The sequence below is a fragment of the Jaculus jaculus genome, chromosome 9, assembly GCF_020740685.1.
Source record: "Jaculus jaculus isolate mJacJac1 chromosome 9, mJacJac1.mat.Y.cur, whole genome shotgun sequence".
Lineage (NCBI taxonomy): Eukaryota > Metazoa > Chordata > Mammalia > Rodentia > Dipodidae > Jaculus > Jaculus jaculus.
In genome coordinates this window covers 59,659,932-59,682,263 of record NC_059110.1, presented here as the reverse complement: position 1 = coordinate 59,682,263, position 22,332 = coordinate 59,659,932, and the positions used below count along the sequence as shown (strand labels likewise).

General features: G+C 39.7%; 2 protein-coding genes and 1 non-coding gene across 4 annotated transcripts in view; 2 read left to right on the top strand and 1 right to left on the bottom strand.

The window, feature by feature from the left end:
- Positions 1–22,332, top strand: part of Lrrc4c (leucine rich repeat containing 4C) — a 1,536,732-nt gene that overhangs the window by 156,140 nt on the left and 1,358,260 nt on the right. The gene's annotated exons all lie outside the window — the stretch shown is intronic.
- On the top strand, positions 15,874–16,070 carry LOC123463664. The gene has a single exon (XR_006639063.1). It is a non-coding gene; the product is annotated as a U2 spliceosomal RNA (small nuclear RNA).
- LOC123463476 (lysine-specific demethylase 2B-like) lies at positions 18,713–22,181 on the bottom strand. The gene is given in 4 exon segments (XM_045159289.1): positions 18,713–19,974; positions 19,977–20,297; positions 20,300–21,337; positions 21,340–22,181. Coding segments are annotated over 4 exon segments (2,331 nt in total). The 5' UTR covers positions 22,136–22,181; the 3' UTR covers positions 18,713–19,798.

Sequence of the window (22,332 nt, the reverse complement as noted above, 5' to 3'; positions counted from 1 at the left end):
GTACTGTTTGATTACTTTTGGTATCAGTTATTAATATAGCAACATCTTCTGGTTTCTTATTTCCATTTGCTTGGAATATCATTTTCCATCCTTTTACCCTGAGGAGGTGTCTATCTTCAGATGTGAGGTGGGCTTCTTGAAGACAACAGATATAAGGGTCCATTTTTTTTTTTTTCAATCCACACTGTTAACTAGTGTGCTTTGATACATGAGTTAAGGCCATTAATATTTAAGGTTATAGCTGTGAGTTTCAACTTAATCCCTGTCATGATGAGGTGTTTTATGGGGTTTGGTGCTTTCTTGTGTTTAGCACTTTTTTGAGTCTTGTCTAGTTTTGGTTATTGTAATCTCCTTGTTGGCTGTTGAAATTGGTTATTTGACTCTTCTGTGGGGAGTAGTCCCTCAAGTATTCTCTGTAGGTTTGGCTTTGTGTTCATATAACCATATAGTTGACTTTTTTCATGGAAAGTTTTTCTTTCACCATTTATTATAAGGGGTACTTTTGCTGGGTAGAGAAGCTTTGGTTGAAAGCCTTAGTTTTTCAGACTTTGAAGAGTTCCATCCCAGGCACTTCTGGCTTTTAGGGTTTGCACTGAAAACCTGAGGTAATTCTGATTGGATTGGATTGGTATGTAGTGAGTTGTTTCTCTCTTGCTACTTTTAGCCCTCTTTTTTTTTTTTTGTTTGTTTGCTTTCATTGTTAAGGTTTTTGACTATATATCCCTTGGAGAGTTTTTTCTTTGGTCCTGTGTGCTTGGTGCTCTGTGGGCTTCTTGTATCTGGATGGGCATCTCTTTTGAGAGACTGAGAAATTTTTCTTCAATAATTTTGTTTAATATGTTCTCTATTCTTCTGGCCTAGATTTATTCTCCTTCTGGTATACTCCTGATCCAGACATTTGGTTGTTTGAGGATATCCCACAGTTCCCTCATATTCTGTTCCTTGAGTTTTGAACTTGGCTAAGTTTTTGGCTTCCTGATCAATGTTATTTTGTCCTGTCTTCCAGGTCAGAAGTTCTGACATAAGTGGTTCCACATAAGTAACTCTGTTAGTGAGGGTTTCTAGAGATTATTTTACAAGTTCTATTTGATTTTTATTTTTCTGTTACATTATTTTTCATTGTTCCTATCTATTTTTTGAGGTATGATTTCAGTTCTAATTCTGATTTTCTTGATGTTTCCTGGAATTCATTTTTGCATTTGTTCAAGCCTTCATTAAGCTTAATCAATCAGCTACTGAGATCTTCCTTTGTTGACTCACCTTTAATTCACTTATATATCTCCTGAGTGTTCTAATGTTTTCTTCAAACAAGTTAAGCCTATTTTCAAAAGCTGAATACTCTAATAGAAGATTCTGCTCAATTTTTTTGATATGATTTTTTTGTTTTGTTTTGTTTGCTTTTTCTTTGATGGTATACTTCCAGTTCAGCAGTTCTTCTGATCAGGCTCTCATTGGTTGCTGTGTTTTCATTTTGGATTGAATTTCTGTTGATTTCTCCATGATTTCATTGGAGGCTTACGTTATGGAACTAGGCATCTTTGGTGGAGATCTCTCAGTTTTCTAGTTTTCCTTGTCATTTTGCATTGTGGTCTACCCATGTTGGGGTAATGCTTTATTCTATTGAGGAGGAAGCTGGAATTTGTCCTGGTAGTATCTTCCGATGGTGTTCTGTTTTAAATATGAACCAAATTAGTGTACTGGTGTATAATGGGGTTATGTCCACAAATTGTGGAGATTGCAGGTACATCAAACGTACCTGGGGAACTGAGAGCTCTGGTCTACTCACTCCACTTACACTACCCTTCAACACATGGTGACCACATGTTGGGGAACCAGGAGCCAGGACCGTGGACAGCCAGGGACAAGAGGCCAGCCCCTACAGTGGCCTATGTACCCTCTGATACAGTGGAATAGGTATTTGGGTACCCAGGGTCCAATTAGGATGCCAGATCAAAAGGCCTGCTTTCACAGCTCACACATAGAAGCAGGCCTAACAAAGTCAGCAGCAGGGTCACCAAGATCAGGGAACTGGGAAATGGGGAACCAACCAGGAGCTCTGGCCTACTTGTGCACCCTTTGGACCAGGAGATCCAGGAATTGTGTACACAGGATTCCTTCAACCAGGAAGGTGGAGCAAGGGTCCTGCTTCTGCAGCAAGTTACCAGGGTCCAGGCAGCCCCAAGCCAGCCATAGGGGAACTTACTGGTAACAGGGACATATTTACATTTTATGATCTTTATAAATTCTTGAAAATTATGAAAAAATGTTCTTATCTTCAATGGTCCTATAATTGTATCATATATTTCTTGCTTATTTTTCTCTCATTTTCCCCCTATTTTCCTTACATGTGACAGTAGATCCTTAGAAGTATATAAGAATGACTACAAATACAAATAAAAGTATTATTTTAGGAGCTGGACATATGGTAAGTGGTTAAGGCTACTTGTCTTCAAATGCTAATGACCTGGGTTTGGTTACCCAGTGCCCACATAAAGCCAGATGCCTGCACCCAGTCTCTCTCTCTCTCTCCCCCTCCCTCTCTCTGCTTGCATATAAATGAATAAATAGAAAAATATTATTTTAACTATAAATCAACATCTGTAGAGATATTCACACAAATTCTGATGCAGATTATCTTGGATATGGAGTATGGCTGTAGTGTGAAAATTCAGAGTTAACAAAAACAGGGTGACTTTTAAATCATTTATGTATTTGTGTAATTTCCCTTTAAGTACATTTCATAAGCTATCTGGAAGTGAATCCAGACCAGCCAATGTGAACTAGTTATCAGTAGAGCTGGGTATTGGGTACAGAAACCTATGTTCTTTCCTATGTGCTGTACTGTATGTCATGTGGACAGGGAACTGACTTCAAAAAAAAAAAAAAATCTGTGTAGAGAAAAAACGAACTTTGGGCTTTTTAAAAGATACCAGTTTTAAAGTTAATGAGTCCCAGTGTCTGGGAGACACAACTTCCCATGCAGTGTGAGTCAGAGACTTTGACTTTACAAACCCAGAACTGTCTCCTGCTAGATTTCTTAGAATCAGACTTGTGGTTTAATTTCATACTGATAAGGAGAAATTCCAGAATCCAATTTCAAGTGATTGACTGTAAGGGAGAAAAAAAAAAAAAAAAGATTGATGGTGAATTCTGATACACAGAGGCTACTGCCTCTCAAGCACTAAAGTAACTCTGCCTTCTTTTTCTGAATAGCAATGGCTTTTCTTTTGGTAATAAATGACAGAGATACAGGAGTGGAGATTTAACAAAGTATAATTATGATAAGAAGGCAAAGGAGTAAAAAACAGTAACTCCAAATATAAGGAATTTTGTACCAAGAAAATGGGTGAATATGTCAGTGCTATAATTCACAGTGCAGTTCAATCAAAATTCCAATAATTTGTACTGACAGGCTTAAAATAAACCATTTTGTTCTTATACATGATATGTCAAAATATAGGCAATGGAATATAAAATTTTCCTGAGTTAACTAATACTTTTTTTTTCCAATTTGCAGGAAGTTTTCCTCTATGATTTTGTTGAAAATGCTTACTATGCCTTTGGAGTGAAATTCTTCTCCTTCTACTATGCCCTGAATTCTTACATTTGATCTTCTCATAGTGTCCCAGATATCTTGAAATCCCCACTCATACTTTTCTATTAGTTTGTCTTTCTCTTTGTTGGACTGCATTAGATCTGCCACCTGGTCAGCTAGCTTAGATATTCTGCCCTCTCCTTCATCCATGCTACTGGTGAGATTTTCTACAGAGTTTTTTTATTTCATTAACTGTGTTCTTTATTGCTAGTAATTCTAACTGGTTTTTCTTTATTATTTATATTTCCTTATTTATGTCTAGTATTGACCTCTTCATTTCATTCAATTGGCATGCTGTGTCTTCTTTGCTTTTTTGATTTCTTCTTTGAGTTCTTTGAACATATTTAAAATCATTCTTTTGAAATCTTTCTCAGGCAATTCCTCTAACTCATTCTCACTGGAGGTCAATTCTGATGTATTAATACTTTTTGTTGGATTTATATTGTCTTGATTTTTGGTGTTTCTTGTGTTGTAATGTATATATTTTTGCATCCTGGATTATTTAATAATTGGATTTTCTACTTAGCTGGGTATTATTAGATGTATCAATCAATCTGATATTATACATCTTGAGGGTAGGAGCTTAGGGCACTAGGTGTGGCTCTCAAGACTCTCAGAGTATTTACAAAAGTGACTCTATGTGTTGGGTTTGCCTGCTATGAGAGTATTCAAGTAGGCTAAGTGGAACAAAATACAAAGGCAGATTCTAAAATTTAGCTAGACAATGTACACTTTTATTGAAAAACAGCACAGAGTATTTATCCAAGAGTAGGTGTTATGACAGCCAGATCCTCTGTCTGGGCCTTAGGCTGTGTGGTGCCTCACCCACTTCTTTAATCCTGACAACAAGGCTATTAATATTTCTGGTCTGTTAAGGGTTCCAAGTCAGCTTGTGACCAGGTGTGACCCTTCCCTAATGTACAGCAGAAGAGGAAACAAAACCACTATAAATCAAGAAGTTATAAATAACAAGCCCAAAATACAGCTTATTTAAGAATGATGAATCTGACCATCGATCAGATTTGACATATAATTTATCCTTTTATGGAAGGTGCCATTAGCACTTCTAGTTCAGGCCTATATACCAGGTTTATTAGGTGGGTACTGACCTGGTGCAATCCCAGTTATCTTTGGGGATGGTTTTGTACTCATTTAGCTAAGCTCCTGCATGAATTCCACTGTTGGCTCAAGTAGGCGTGGCCATGTCCCTGGACCACTGCACTGTTCGCTGGAGCTGGGCACTGGCTGTTGGGGAGGGGAGGCTTCTGATGCTGCTCTAGTTCTCTCACTGTTCCATGTGTTCTTCTACCTTGTGATCTGCTCCTTTGTTGTTCACTGCTGTTCTTCCTTCACGTTTCTTGATTTGGTGGAGAGCTCTGGTGTGAGTAGAAAATCCCCTCATCTGGTTTTTCCTGTGGCTCAAGACTAGACTGGCAGCTGGCTGGTGCACTGCCACTGCAGTCCCATGGACCTACCAGAGCCACTTCTGCTGGTCTGTGTGGGTTCTGTATGCTCTGGATTTCTCCTACTTCTCCTCTGCCATTTCAATTTCCTATACACCTCACTGTGTAGTAAAAGTGTTTACTTTTCTGGGGCTTTGGGGGCGCTTTCCCTCCTAGTCTGCTTTGGCATGGTACCTATGTCACCATCTCAACTGGAAGTCCCCCAAATGATACATTTTTTTTTTAAATGAAATATTTCAATTAGGGTTATCTTGGACCTATTGTAACAATGCTCTGGCTCTCACAATTGGAACCTGGAAGATAGGGTGTCCTTCATATCTTATTAACCTCCTCAGTCCTGGAGTATCTTTCTCCTTACTTTCCCTCACATCTAGAAAAGAACTATATCAGTGTTTTTTATTTTATTTTTTATTTTTATTTTATTTTTTGCTAAATATTTATCATTAGCTATAGATATGGTCAGTTAATTGGAAAGATTGTGTCATTTGTATTTCAAGAGAGTTGGACTTTTTTGATTCATATATAATTCTAAACTAGTTACTGTTGCTAGGTATTGTCTACCACAACTGGTGATGAAGTATTTGGCTATAAAGATGCTGGATTCTGATACATTAAAGTTCCCATAATGCAGTCCTGGGATACTATTTAGGGAAAGATATTAAACAAATTGTAGTTTGCTTTATGTGTATTGATAACACTTGGCATTATGACTCATGCTTCCAGTGTCAGTATGCAGGAGGCTGAGGTAGATGGATCATCGTGAGTTCAAGGCAAACCTGGACTATGGTGTGAACTCCAGGTCAGTCTGTGATACAGTGAACCTTTGGCTTAAAAAGCAAACAATATACAAATTAATTACTTAACTAATTAAATGATAGCATATACTAATGAAATAGTTTATAATAAAGTCTAAATATATAATATGTTTCTATTGAGCTTTTTTTGTGGGAGAGACCAAGTGTATGATTTGTAAAGGCCCATAAATTCTCAACATGGCTTCTTGCAGGCAAACATCTTCATGGCTGAACCATCTTTCTGACTAAAAATGGTTCATTTCAGTTGTCCTGGTCTGTTAAAAAAATCAACTTATAACTTAGCAATTTATCATGTTAACAATAAACATTTATTTTTTTCTCATAATTTGCATATATTGGAATACTTAAAATAATTAACATATAAGTAAAATGTCTTATCTTGACTCATAGCTTAGGTTTTTGTTATTAATTTTTATAAGGTGAGGTAGACTAAATGTGTTGGGCTGCTGTTGGGTATGCTGTGTGATAATTGCATGGATCACATGGTTGAGCAAATAGCTCAGATCTTGGCAAGAAAATAGAAAGAAGCAGAGGAAAAAAACATCCCAAAGTCACCTTTGAGGACATACTTCCCATCACATAAGAAAGTCATGTAAAGTCTTAAGTTCTAAAGGTTTCAAAGTGGGCTGGAGATATTTCTTGGTGGTTGTGGCACTTGCCTATAAATCCAATGGACCTAGGTTCAATTCCCCATGACCCATGTAAGCCAGATGCACAAGATGGTACATACATCTGGAGTTCCTTTGCAATGGCTGGAGTCCCTGGAACATTTATTTTCCCTCTCTCCCTCTCTCTGCTTCTCTCTCTTTCTCTCTCTGTCTCAAATAAATAAAAAAAAATACATATATTAGAAATGAAAAAGTTCAAAAGTTGCCCAATAGTGCCACTTAGGGACCAAGACTTTAAGACTTGTCTCTTAGAGTGAAAATGAAGTTGTAAACTACTGCAGGTGAGTGGTAATGACTTTAGGTTTGCTAATTGATGGCAGATGATATGTAGACTATGGCTGTATGCATTACAAAGCTTGCCTGGAGTTGGAGGTTCTACCCTCATGATTGCTTACTCACATTTGATTTGACTTGTTTGATTGGGGATGGACTGTCTGCTTATTAGGTGACTAATTCATATATCTCTCGAGTTGTTGCTGGTATTGGCAGTATATCTCAGTTCTACTACACAATAGCAACTTACTGGAGATGCTTAATGTACTCATCACATGGTAGCTGGTTTAATATAGCAAGCAACTATGTAAACAAAGCAGATGCTGCAGTATTTTTTAGGACTAACATAATGAAATCACCAAGGATGATTTTGAAATGTTCTGCTGTTCAAATTTGCCATGCTTATTTAATCTGGTAGAAGTCTAAACAAGGGCATACATACAAAGAGATGAGGGTCACATGGTCACATGGGACCATCTTGAGATTGACAACCAAATGTATGCATTGGTTTACCATAAAAGGTGTATAAAATAGGATAAGAATATCTGTAATTACCAATAAACTGACTGTGTCATATTTTATTATTGTTCTAATAAATCAAGGAAATTTGGCCAAAAATTATTATTATTTTCACATTATTATTATTTCAACTTCCATAAAATGCATTGACATGGAACAATTATTATGAGTTTAATTTGTAAGTTGAAGAACATAGCTGGTGAAATGACTACAAAGTCACCTTAGATATGTGAAAGCCCAAGCATTCAGGATGTTTGATCTAGATTCTGCTCAATAGACATGTTCTATGTCACTCAGATTTGCTATTGCTGAGGAAAGTAGTTGTTACCATTACTTATTACTTGATAGCCTGCTGTCCATACTAAATTTGGAAAAAAAAAAAAGTAGGGTGACTGTCAAAGTTACAGTGTAATTTTCCATTATATCTTATGTTATTATTGGCTCATCATTCTGTTGTTACATTGTGATTCTATGGGATCTGACCCATCATAAGTGAGAAAAATCCAACTGGTTATAAAAGTCATAGGAGATATTTATTGAAAATAAGTACTGTATGCTATTAGATGTGAATCTAATCAATTGATATGTATCTAACTTGGGAATATTTAGAGACCTGGAGACATAGGGTATATTATAAATTTCTCAGCATTATAGATTCAACAAGCAGCATTTGTGGGACTTGAAGACAGGTGATTCCATAATCTGGAATTCTAACTGGTAATCTATAGTAACATGCATTTTATAGTACTGCCTAATGTAATTTTGAAAGAAACTACTGTGTTGGCAGACACATTGAGCCAATTTAATCTCCTTATCCTTAAAATATTTGTTAGCATGATATCTTTTTGAATAGATGGATGAAAAGAAATCTGGTTCCCAAACAGAATGAATGATGAGTTTTGAAAAGACTAGAATAATAATCAACCACTTAGAGAACTTGAAATCTATTAACTAGTTATGTAGATAGTATGGAAAAAAAATATAAAAATTGCTAATTTATAGGTTATTATGATTTTCCCTCTTCAAAGAAAAAAAAAAAAACCGCTCCCATATATAACCAACAAGCAGCACAGATTCTGTCAACAGAGTCAGGAAAAGTACATGTCACCCTTCCTACTTCGGTAGATACTTGTCCACTATTTCCAATAATACATGGTGACATGGGACAATGTCCACAACTACATGCTATTAATAACAAGCAGAAACAAGTGCTGTCATAAGCTGAAAACATGGAAATATAGATGAAAAACATGTAACATCTCTGAAAATTGAGAAAGTCTCAAAAAGTTGAAAAACTTGCTTAAAGTCATCCATATAGCCTCATTTTACATGCTTCACATTTGTTCACATAGTTTAACATCATTTATTAAATGATTTATTCTAGTTGGTAAAATAATGAGACTAAACTATATCACTGTCTCTGCAAATAATTTCTCTGAGTTTAGACAGGCAATTTAACTCTCACATGCCAAAATGTTTTCCCTGATTTAGTCACTGCAAAAGTCCAACTTTATGCATGACCTATTAATAATACTTAAAAAGAGCACGGGGGATATATTTTATGACCTAACTGAAAAGTAAGGTAAATGAAGACAGATTTATCTTTACAAAAATTTATTTTAATCTAATAAGGTAGGTAACAATTACTAAGACTCAAATATACTACAGTGAATCACCACAAGAAATTAGGAAGACAGGAGGAAAAACAGCAAAGGTTCTTGGGCCTGAGGAGCTTGTTCAGTGTTGAAAGGTGCTTTCTTAAAAATGTGCTGGTTTAGGTTTAGTTTCACTGCACCTACATACAGACAAATGCAAAGTGTTGCATGCATCTGTGATCCCAAATGCTCCTTTGACAAAGGTAGGAGGAGCCAGAACCTGAAGCTCACAGAGCTAGCTAGTCTAATGTTCCTTTATAATGTAAAAGATTGTTGGCAGTGGTAGGAAGCCCTATCTCAAAGGAGGTTAAACGCAGACAGCACAAAGTTGTTCTCTGATATCCACATGTGTACTGTGGTAAACATGGTCCATATGCACAAAGAAATAAATAATCAACAGAAATGCAAATAAATAAATAATAATTTTATGAAAGAAGGGAGATAGGACAAACACTGTTTATAATCTTTTAGAAATTAATGTGCTTTAGATAGATAGGACCATATGTATTTATTTGTATTGCAAGGGAAGAGAGAGAGGAAGAGAAAGAGAAAATGGATGCACCAGGGCTTCTTGCCCCTGCAAACAAACTCCAGGTGCATGCACCACTTTGTGTACTTGGCTTTATGTGGGTACTGGGGAATTGAACCCAGGCTATGATACTTTGCAGGCAAGCACCATAAGTGCTGTATCATATCTCTGACCTTCTCCCTTCTTTTTATCTCCTCTCATTGGCTTAATAAAGGCACTGAAAAGTTTGAATGGGGCTAGAACTGCCCCTTCCCACTGTAGCCTTTCTTCTTTCCAACCAGACAATTTTCTGTTTTAACCATATTTTTCTCCTCCTTCCTCCATGAGGAAATGTTGATAGGCCCAATATTGTACAGATTATATATGACAGCTGCTAGGAAGTCATGAATGCAATGGCCAATTTGTGTCTAGAAGTCAGCATCCCAAAGCACTTTTCCCCATCCTCTGTCTCTTACAGCACTCAGAACTGATCCCTAGTTTATCATGTTTCTATCAAACTCCAGAATTACCCTCTAAATTGGAGATTAAATGTTGTAACCAGGTGTGTTGGTGCTCTAATGCTAGAACAAGGGAGCTGAGGCAGAAGGATGAGTTCAGGGCCAGCCTGAGCTCAGTAGTATGTTCTTAGTTACCTTGAACCCAAAAGTGAGACCATGTATCCAATATAACAACAACAACAAAGGGGCTGGAGAGATGACTTAGTGGTTAAAGTGCTTGCCTGCAAAGCAAAAGGACTTTGGTTCCATTCCTCAGTACCCACGTAAGCCACATGTACAACCTAGCACATGCATCTGGAGTTTGTTTGCAGTGGCTTGAAGCCCTGGCATGCCTATTCTGTCTCTCTGCCTCTCTGCCTCTCTATATATCTCTCTCTCTTTCTCTTTTCCCTTCTGAAATACCTCTAAATAAATAAACAAACAAACAAATAAGCAAACAGATAAACAAAATTATTCAGCACTCATGTCATAGGCTTTGTGCTGTTGTTCAGGAGCAGCTCCACAATGTGGATTGGAGGACTTCGCAAGTTTCTGTTATCTTGAGCCTTGCTTTCTTAGACTCCCCAGTACTGTTTACTTCATGTGTTCACTGAGCAAGAGTAGATGTGAGTCAATCCTGAGTCATAGAATTCTGATGAGAAAAAGTACTCCTGAAGGCTCTGTAGCTTACATTTCATATTGTCATTTCAAATTTATCTACAGCTTATATACAAAGACAAAATATATATTGAATGTTTTACAAGGCCGTTTCAAAGTTGCTTCAAGTATATGCAATTATATTTCAAATTTTATTTGTACATTCAAGTGGAAAATATTCTACAACCATACTTATATATGCATAAAAACCATGTGTGTTGTTTTCTGGTTTTGTCTTCTTCCACTTCTTTCTCTTTTTTCCATTCTATCTCCCAGACTGGTTGCTACAAATATTTTAATAAGAAGTTCTTATTTTCAGTTTAGGGCTAAAATATTCATTTATAATAATAACTAACATTCTATGACTACGTATTGAGAACTAGATGTTATTCTATACACTTAAGTCAATTAACTTATTTGATCTTCACATTACTTCTGGGATGCATGTGCTATCATTTGTTTTTCTTTGGATGGTTGAGGAAAAGATCTTCTTAAGTACGAAGCTAATACAGGAAGTGAGCTGAGAAGGATATCTAAGGTGAGATGTACAGTTAGATAATGCAAAGCAGAGACCAATCACCTTCATCCTTATTGTATACCCTGTGCCTCTTGCTTAACTTGCTTCCGGTTTCTTACCAATACTAGTTTCTTAAATTAAGACTGGTTTTTTTTTTTTAATTTTATTTATTTATTTGAGAGCGACAGACACAGAGAGAAAGACAGAGGGAGAGAGAGAGAGAGAGAATGGGCGCGCCAGGGCTTCCAGCCTCTGCAAATGAACTCCAGACATGTGCGCCCCCTTGTGCATCTGGCTAACGTGGGACCTGGGGAACCGAGCCTCGAACCGGGGTCCTTAGGCTTCACAGGCAAGCGCTTAACCGCTACGCCATCTCTCCAGCCCTGGTTATTTGAAACCATATCATCTTTCTATTTTATAGAAATGGCTAAGAAGACATGTTTATAGAATGTGGTGGAAGAGGACATGGATGAAATAATGAATAAAGGTTAAGGACAGGAAAGAAGCCAACATCTCAAAGCAGATTTGAACATAGGATGAACTGCTGAGTTTACAAAAAGGATGGTCTGATGGTCACCAAGGGACCACAGCTGAGCTTGCTTCTCTGTTCTTTCCTGATTCATCTATCTGCCAAAAACCAAGGAGCTCAGAGTAGATCCATGGATTGGAAGTGTACAGGGTTTGTTTTTAAACAACTGCTGTAGCAAATTATAATATGGAATTAACATATTGGTTTTTATTTATAATTTTTTGATATCTCATGAAATTGCCACAGAAACCCTGTCATCTTATGCTAAACCTCAATTTGGATTTGACAGTCAGATTGTGGGAGAAAGAGTAGAGTATGCATATGGGTCCTAATTAATCTCATAGTTTATATATGTAAAATGAATCTATTCTGTGTATAATCTCTGTTTCTCTGATTCTTATTCCCCAAAGACCAAGATAGCTATTTCTTACAGTACCTAGACAGTGTTGCCTGTGTACTTATGAAGGAAACCAGCCAGAAACCACAGAGCAATTGCTATCTGCACTCTCCTGTGGTCCCTACTGTTTCCTCTCAAGAATGAGCCTTGCCCTCCAGCAGACAATCTCCATCATAGTCCAGTGAGAGCACAATCCCAGTGGTTTCAGGAAACACTATGTATAGGTACCTTGTCGTAACAAGCTTAGTTTCCTCCCACACCTCAGGTACAGTCATTTTGGGGAGGCCACTTGTCCATGAGGTGCCATTGTGAAAAAGCCCATTTGAGTTCTATTACAGCTGAGTTCCTGTAGCCCAGACATGTTTTTATAAAGTTTAGAGTAAGGGGCTGAACTGTAAAATTTCACTGAACTTTCAGTGCTGTTTGCATGTTCCAGTGTATTCTATGACGTACTTAAAAATGTCTTAGCAATCTTTTGCCTTCTAGAAAACATGTGCATATGTCAAGGAGTTGGACTGAAAATTAAATCCAGTAACCTATATTCAATCCAAAATGTGTCTTTTCTAAAACCTCTGGTGATTGTTTCATTGGTCCAAGCCTCTTATGCTGTTTCCTTTCTTTCAAAATGTGTTTTTTTCATGCTGTTGATCGTGAATGGCATTTTAGTGGGTCTTCTCACCAGTTAGACCTACATATCAAGATTACCTCAGTGGTGGACACAGCATACAATCAGCCCAGACATCCTTCCACATGATTTTGGGTCTATGCAATCTGAGAAAGTATCTGCAAAAGCAAGTATAAGCAAGTATTTTATTTTTTCTATTAATACTAAAATAATCTGTTGGACATTGGACATAGCTGCTTGTGCCTTTAATCCCAGCACTTGGGAGGCAGAGGTAGGAGGAATACTGTGAGTTTGAGTACAGCCTGAGAATACATAGTAAATTGCAGGTCACCCTGGACTAGAGGAAGATCTTGCTTCAAAAATGAATCTATCAACAATATCAGTAGTAATTCATAAGTCCTGGAAATTATGTTTAATATTTTCATCTGAAAAAAAAAAAAACAAACTACAACCACAAACCAAAACCATTCCTTCCAAGTTTGGCCTTTGGAAGTAACTTGAAATATTTTGATAGATGTTTTTGATGTCTACAAGCTGTTGTGGGTGAAGAAGGGACACAGAGGTGTCTGCAATTCTTCCTCCCTGGTCCCGTCTTTATCAATATGGTTTGTCCTTGGTCAGAGTTGTGGGACACTCCTTTCACGTCCTAGCACTTCACTAAGGAGTGAGAACTGAGAGTGCATGTGACTCACTTCAGGGCACAGTAATCACACAATCTTTATGGAAAGTTTTGGGTCTGCATGGGAGCAGTGTTGGCACAGGGCTGTCTTTCTTAGACAAGTCCAATATCTCTGAACCTCTTGCAGCTACAAAAACCTTCACCAAATTACTCTACCTGAAGAGAAGTCTTCACACTTTCACTATGAGAGTGCTATAATATTTGAAGTCATAAAATGGATTTTTTTTAATAAAGAGAAGGCGCAAAAAATACATTTTGACTCAGAAGTATTCTTGATTGTGGTTTTGTTGTTACTCATCTCTGAGATACTCATGGGACAAGGCCAGGGATTGTGAAAGGGAGGCTGTTCTTCAAGGGATGGAGGCCTGCAGTGAGTTGGTAAAGAGATGCTTCTCCATAGCAGCTCTGCTCTGTCCATTCATATTTCTTTTCCACCTGTCCCCACAATGGCATCTGTTTGCTCAGCCCACATGCAACAAGGCTGTGTTTGTAAGTAGCACTCCATTCATTGACTGTCTATTTAGAAACTCTGACAGAAAGTCTCATGAATAACTCCTCAATTCAAATTCCCCTTAAATGACTTGATCCATTCAGCAGAAGGGGCAAGGGGATAGGGTTGGTTGGTCTTTGGCCTGATTCCATCCACCATCAATGACAAGAAGAATTTCTGTGAAGCTCCTGACGTGCCATGATTATCAACAGGTACTAGGTTATGGCAAATGTTGGAATTAGAAGGAAAAATGATTTTTGGTAAATATTTTATTATAGTCACAAAATATATAATCTCCAACTATCAATGGTGTTTGCATTTTGGAAAACTGAATTGCTCTTTAGGTTCTCATATTGCCTTATTCCCTTTCAACAAAAGCAGTTTCCTCCTTGCCAGCTCATTTGTCAGTTTCTTGATTGATTCAGCCTGGACTTGGTTATATGCCATATTGTGAGAAAAGTTCATTTGTAGTTACTTTGGTAAACCAAGCCAGGGGACAAAGTGTGATTGTCCCAGTGTGACATGTGTGTTAGTTACTTGTGATGCATAGAATGTGGAGAGATCTCATAGTGCACTTGAGGCTTCTTCTGTTTGCATTTATTCTTAATTTGTTCTCAATATTTATCAACTGAGCATCCCTTAATATTTTATATACAGAGAGAACACAAAGAGCATAGTTGGAACATTTCTGAGCTACTTTACTGAATTATGTCTCCCAAGTCATTTTGCTCATCTGGTCACCCAGATTACAAGATTTTCCCAAGAACTTCTTCAATCCCTAAAGTCTGTCTTTCATTTTACCACTCATCATTTCAATTAACTGTTAATTCTTAAATTTTGGAGGACACCTCTGTGAATTCAAGGACTGTATCTGATACCCACTGCTGAGTACTCTGGTCAGAATGCATATGGCATGTAGTGCATATACAGCCAATGTTTTCTTAGTTCAGTGAATGTGTAATTCACTGTCCGCCACTTGATATTTATAAAGAGAACAAATACATGAGAACGCAGTAAGTCTTTGCTGACCACATTTTGTTTGGTTCTTGTCTTTGTTTTCCAACATTAAATCTGCTTAAGAGATTATGATGCAATGATAGAGAAAGGAAATTATACCAGATTTCTATCCTTGACTTAGAAAGTAGCACCAGTAATAGATAAAGTAGACATGGCATTTCTTAAAATGGGAAATAACAGAGAACTCTGCAAATCTAGATAAAAGAAAGTTTATTTTATCTGTGGAAATAATACATTCTCATATTAATCAAACAGCTTCAAGAGGGAACCAAATGAGCTTGTTGCCTTAGGCACAAAATTTAAAGAAGTGCCCATATTTTAGTAATCAAGATAAGTGGTATTTTAATGCAGGATTTTTAGAAAATCCTTATCAATAACAGAAATTTCATACTGAAAATGGTAACTTCTTCTGTTTACTTTTTCTTTTGTCTCAGGATCCATTATGTCTTTACATGACCTTGGTAGCTAATATTAAGATGAAATTTCTGTGAGCAATAAATTGGGAGGGATAGTCTTTAGCACTAAGAGAAAACATTGTTTTAGGGAAATCAGGAGTGGTGTGTTTTGACCAAATGAAGAATATCTAGCAGACAATAATAGCCATCCTCATGATTAGTCAAAGACATTGGTCACAAATATAGACTAAAACTAACCTAGAAACAACCTTTGGTTTCTAGTTCAACATAAGTAAAAAATGGAGAGATGTTGAAGTTTTTTTAACAGATAAAATATTGCATAAGATAATATTAAAATAAGTACTTTTTTCAGTCTGATGTGAAATTTAATCTGACAACAGAACAGTTATTTTTTTCTGTTATTTTTTCCTTTCTATTGACAGCTTCCATAGTTACAGATAATAAACCATGATAATTCCCCCCTCCTCCCCACTTTCTGCTTCACAAATATACACTCCATCAATCCCCTCCCTCTCTCCATTAGTCCCTCTTATTTTGATGTCAGAATCTTTTCATTGCTTCTCGGCCTTTTGGCTAAGATCAAGTGTGGAATCTTTTCTTCCTTTTATGAGGGTCTTGTGAAAATAGCGCTAGGCACTGAGGTCATGGATATTAAAGCCAATTACTGTCTGGTAGATTACATTGTAAGCAATCCTACTCTTCCATTGGCTCTTACCTTCTTTCCACCAACTCTTAGGCAATGGACACTAAGCCTTGTAAAGTGGGATAGGGATGTTTCAGTGCTGAACAGTCCTCAGTCATGTCTTCTCAGAACTATGGTGCCTTTTGGGTCATCCCAGTAGTCACTGCCATTTGAATGAAGAAGCTTCTCTAACCAAAAATGAGAGTATCACTAATATATGGGTATGAACATAAAGTAAAATTCTTACAAGGCAGTTTGATGAGCATAATATATGCATTTAGTGAGACAAGAGCAGATACTAAATTCCTAATGTTCATGACCTCCTTCACCATAGGCTTTGATTAGGTTGTTTTTACTACTAGGCCTGTATTTCGTCCCATAGAGTGAGTTTACAGTCAAATTAGAGAGCAGTTGGCTTCCCCCATAACATACATGCCAGTATTGCACCCCTTGACTCATTTGGCCTGGCTAGCAAAACTTGAGGCTTGCAGTGTCTACCGTTTACACCACTGTTGTCTTATGTCTCCCACAAGGCTGCATGCAGTGCAGCTTTTACTAGATTTCTGTCAGCAAGTCGATCAGGAGAAGGCTTTCAGCTCAGCTCGTTTGATTTCTAGGTGACCTTGGAGCCCAAGCATGTGAAAACTTCAGCAATAGGCTCTTATCATCTATTCATGGTGGGAAACCAAGAGCCTTGGAAATAGCTTATAGTGTTTTGGGAATATCAGGGACCTTCCTGGCCAACAACTCACTAGAAGGTATCCCATCCCTGGTACTAAAATTTACTAGTAACAGTCTATGACTTCTGGGTATCATTATCCAAAGAAGTAGTTATCATGGGCCTTATTCATAATATCCTGAATTTTGATTACTTCTCCTCCCCCCCACCCATTCCTTTTACTCAATCTCTTCCCCTTACCTCGTTTACACCATTCCACCCAGAGTAATCTATCTATCAGTAATCTATCTCTATCTATCTATCTATCTATCTATCTATCTATCTATCTATCTATCTATCTATCTATCATCTATCAATCATCTATCTACACACACACACACGAGCATCCCCTTAAGCCCGCCCCCTCCCCCCTCCCTTATAGCACTTTTCTAGCTTACTAGCTTCTGCTAGCGATTTTTACTCCGACTCACATACAGGTCTGAAAACATGTAACTCGGATCCACATATGAGAGAAAGCAAATGACGTTTGGCTTTCTGGGCCTGGGTTACCTTACTTAGTATAATCCTTTCCAGATATATTTATTTCCCTGAAAATTTAATAATTTCATTTTCTTTACCACTAAATAGAACTCTTGCATAAATTAATCACAAGTCTAAGCTATGGCAATAAGACAAGAGATACTCATAAAAGGGATACTAATTGTAAAGGAAGATATCAAATTATCATTATTTTCAGATGATATGATACTTATAGTGTTTCCTGTTTTAACTTTACTATCTCATTTTAGCTATAAAAATAAGGCTGATTTTAAGCTTTATTACAAAGCCATGGTAACAAAACAGCATCATACTGGCACAAAGACAGACACATAGATCAATGGAACAGAATAGAGTACCCAGATGTTAATTCAGGCAGCTAGGATTGTAATGCACTTCTTATTCAAATGTTCCTTTAATCAGCATCTTTATCTTTATCTTTTCCTACTAATGTTGAAGTCTGTTTTGTCAAATATGTTGACAGCAACCCATGCTTGTTTCGTGGCCCATTTGCTTCAAATAACATTTTTCATTATTTCAAACTAAGACAGTGTCTGTTTTTCTTGAGAGATGAGTTTCTTGAAGGCAACAAACAGCAGGATCCTACCTTCTAATACAGTCTGCCTACCTGTGTCATTTAGTTGGGGCATTGAGGCCATTGATACTAAGAGTTATTATTGTTATTATTATTGTTATATATTTATTCTCACCATTCTTCTTGTTTTGTAGTGTTTCCTATGTTAACTTTACTATCTCATTTTAGCTATTATTTGAGTGTGGCTTACTTTTTCCTGTTTCCTCGTGTGGATGCTTTAGTTTCTCTTCAGTATGAAGGGTTCCTTCAAGTATTTAGAGTAGAGGTGGTGTACTTGTCATAAGTTCCTTTAACATACTTTTGTTGTGGAATGACCTTATTTCTACATCAATTGGGATAGATAGATTTGCAGGATAAAGCAATCTTGGTTGACAGTTGTTACCTTTCAGAACTTGGAGTACATCATTCCAAGCCCTTTTGTCTTTTAAAATTTCTGTTGAGGCCAGGCATGGTGGTGCACACCTTTGATCCCAGCCCTCAGGAGGCAGAGGTAGGAAGATCACTGTGAATTCAAGGCCACCCTGAGATTCCATAGTGAATTCCAGGTCAGCCTGAGTTATAGTGAGACACTACCTCAAAAAAAAAAAAAAAAAAAAATCTGTTGAGTAGTCTGCTGTTATCATGATAGACTTGCCTTTATAGGTGACATGCTTTTTCTCTCTAACTGCTTTCTATATATTTTCTTTGGTTTGCATGTTTAGTAGTTCAATTATAACATGATGAGGAGAGGTTCTTTCTGGGTTTTGTCTGTTTGGTGTTATAAAAGTTTCCTGTATCTGCATAGGCATGTCTTTCACAATTTGGGGAAATTTTTCTTCTGTGATTTAGTTGAAAACACCTACTATGCCTTTGTAGTGAAATTCTCCTACTACTGTACTCTGAATTCTTTTTTTTTTTTCTGTCTTTCTTTTTTCTTTTTTTTGTACAATTGTTTATACAAATTCAACAAAGGTAAAATTGCATCAGGGAAGGTATAGGAAACACCACCGTACAACAATGGCACTTATGGATGCAGAACTTTACAACTAGGAAACAGCCAGGTTACCAACCTAGATGAGAATCTTTAAAGGAGAAAGGAGGAAAGGAAAGGCTGTGTGGGTGCATTTATTCTACTTGAGACATGGCATCAATTAAATCTTTGGAGAAGACAAGAGTTCATGCTTGGAGCAAAACTCTGCTGAGTGCAAAAGGTTTAAGTCGGAATTGTAAAATTTGGAGGAAAAGGTGAATTCTCTACTGAGGAAACTTGGCAGAGTATCTTACTTCAACTATAATTTTACGTTTATCCACAACATGCTCGTGTAACTTCTTGACATACAAAGTAGGCTCTAACTTCCAGTTAAGCATGCTTTTAAGGGGAAAGGTTACTGCCTCCTCCCCTGTCACACCTGGGCATATCTTTGTGTTCATGAAGTACAGGTTAAGTTCTCTGTACTTGAGGGAAACCAGGAAAGTTGGCAATCTCAAAACAATAAAAACACTGGTATGCATTCAATCTTGCATAAATAATTTTTAAACAATTTGTACAAAAATACTTCTGCATAATGTAAGATGTAACAAAACCAACCAAACAAAATGTGTCAAGACAGCTGCACATGTGGTATGTGGTCCACTGTATGTTGACACCAGAAGCCTTGGTGTTTCAAGGAACAAGGTGTTCATAACAAAAACACCAATGAAAGCACTAAGCTCACACCTGGAAGAGGATTTCTCCAAAGCCCATCCTCCTTGCCAATGGGAATGTCTTCTAAAGGCCGCCTTAGAAATGGTCCAGAAAGCAGTGCAGTTAGGATGCAGGAAGGCCAGAGGAAAGCATCTGGCTCATTAATCCCCAAATGGGTGGTTGAACGGCTTCTCCCTTGGTAAGACTTGCAAAATGGAATCATTCTGTGGTCTGTTGTTCCAATGGGAAATAAAAGCCCCCCTTTTTTGTAGTCCTTCCCCTCTCCAGTTATACTCCCAATATTTACATACTTGTCCCAGGTCTAACTAAGTTTTTGCAGGAGTTTTTCTTCCACTTGTCCAAACTGGAGACTCACAGACATTTCAGCTATAAACTGCTCACAGCCTTCCTTGGTGACTTGCTTGCAGTACCTCAGGTCAATGTGACAGATATTTCCACAGCGTTTGAAGAAGGACAGGCATTGGTCAGTGACCTTGTGCAGTCTGACAGGTTGATCTCAGTCAGAGAGTCTCGGGTGGTAGTGCCGACTGCAGTGAGCAGGTTGATAGACTGGTCGGTGACATGGTTACAGTAGCTGAGGTGGAGCTTGGAGAGCAGGGGCATGTGGCAGATGATGAGTCGTAGGGAGGCATCTGTGATGTCCAGGCCAGCCAAGCACAGTTCCACAATGTTCCGGAGCTTGCTCCGATTGTCCATCTGGCCTGGCCTGTTGTCTGTGGGCGGGGACAGGAGATCCTGCATCTGGGCATCCTTTAGTCCTTCTACCCACTGGACATCAAGGGTCCGAAGCAATGGACAATAGAGCTACAGAGGGCAGAGACTGCAATCCATGAGCAGCCGGATAGCACCAAGTCTCGGAGCCCAGGCAACCGGTTGATGAGCCAGCTCAGCTGCTTCTTGGAGATATTGGTCCAGCTGAGGTCAAGGGAGACAGGCTGTCGCCGGATGATGCCACTCAGCATCAGGGGTGTGATGGACTTGCAGTGGTTCAGGTCAATACGGGTCCACAACCGCTTATCGCAGCACCAGCGGTTCCAGGTCCTACAGACCCGCATGCACACACACAGATCTTGGTGGCTGAGGTAGCTGAAGATGGCCATCCACACCTCCCTGTGCATGACGTGGGCTGCCCCATCATCCAGGGGCAGCGAGTCAGGTGGGGGGCTGATGGGTGGTGGCCGGATCACATGGCGCTCCATCTGGATGCACTTGGGTGGGGAGACAGAAGGTGGGGGACGGGAGATAACACGGGGTGGGCTCCGCAGGCTGGGCCCCAATGGATGCCGCAGCTCCCGAGGGGTGCCATTGAGCCCCTTGCTGAAGCGGTGGGGGCGCTCACAGAGGCCTATCGGTCGCTTGGGCTCCTCATTCTCACTCTCAGGCTCTGACTTGATGGGCTGGTGGTTCTCGTGGGCCAGGCTGCTTTCTGTCTTCTGGATCTCATGGTTGAGCTCTTTGCTCAGCTCTTTGCTCAGCTCTTTGTTGGGAAGCCGCCGTTTCTGGCGCATCTTCACCTTCTTCTTTTCCTCCGGACCCTCGGCCCCCTCAGTGCTGGGCCCAGCGGTGGGAGAGCTGGAGCGTGAGTGGTCACTCTCCCTGGTCTTAGGGGGTGCCTCGGGCAGATCGTCCTCTGGTTCCTGCTTGAAGCGCGGGAGGGGCTTGCTGGTCAGTGCCAGCCTGTCTTCGGAGTTCTTCCAGGACCGCCTCTTTTTCCTGAAAAGCTTATCTTCTTTGCCAGGTTTTAGCTGCTGCTGGAAGTAAGTGAGACTGGATCTCCACCAAGGGCTGAGGCTGCTGCCTAGAGGGGGCCTCGGCGAGTGGTGAGAGGAGGAACCGGGGACATTTGAGGCGTCGAGGCCCGCTTGCGTCCACTCAGCTCTTGGGGCTTCTCGTATTTCCGCTTCCTCCTCAGGTGTACATCATCAGACTTTCGGCGCAGGATGGCCTCTGGAGGCACCTTCTTGGGGTGCTCATCTGACCTGCGTCTAGGTGCTTCTTCACATTCACTTCTCCGCTTGGCAGGCTCCTGCCCTTCCTTGTTGTCCCAGTTCATCTTCTGCTCCTTGAGCAGGGAGCCAGGCAGGTTGGAGGCATACTTAAAGCCAGGGCCACGCTTTTGCTTGTAGGCTTTCCCGGTCTTGCCAGCATGGTTACACTTCGGACACTCCCAGCAGTTGGGAAGCTCATCGTTGACCACACCCTCTGATTCCTTAATCTTAAGGCATCCAGGGTGGATGATCTCATTGCAGATGGAGCACTCCATGAGCATGAGGTTGAACTTGCCTTCTTCTTCCTCCACTGCGTCCTCTTTCCCTGCCTCACCACAGACAAGGCACACGGCGGTGTGGGGAAGCACTGGCGCGATGCACTGTCGCATGATGCAGCTCTGCTTCATCCGCCCAGGCCCCCCAAACTTCTTCATATCCTTGCAGAAGTGGCACTCTCCACACTCGGCCCCCAGGCAGGCCTCGCACTTGCGGCATCGTGTCCTGCGCCAGCGAGCTCCTGCGGTTGTCCGGTTGGCAGCCAACTTCACCGCAGAGGCCGGGCCCAGCTTGTCCTTGGGCCGACCCACAGCCCGGTTCTGGTCCGGCTCCGATTCATAGTCGTCGTCCTCGGCGCTCACGGACATGGCCATGGCTCATGGTGGGCCCAGGCTCGCGCGCGCTGACATGGCTGGAGCAGCGCTGCCGCCGCCGCCGCCCGCTGGCCGGGAGCAGGCTGGGCTCGCCCTGGCTCGGCTCCGGCTCCTGCCCCGCCAGGAGGGAGCCCCCCGCGCCTCGCACGCCCACGCGGGAGGGACTGAATTCTTATGTTTGATCTTTTCATGGTGTT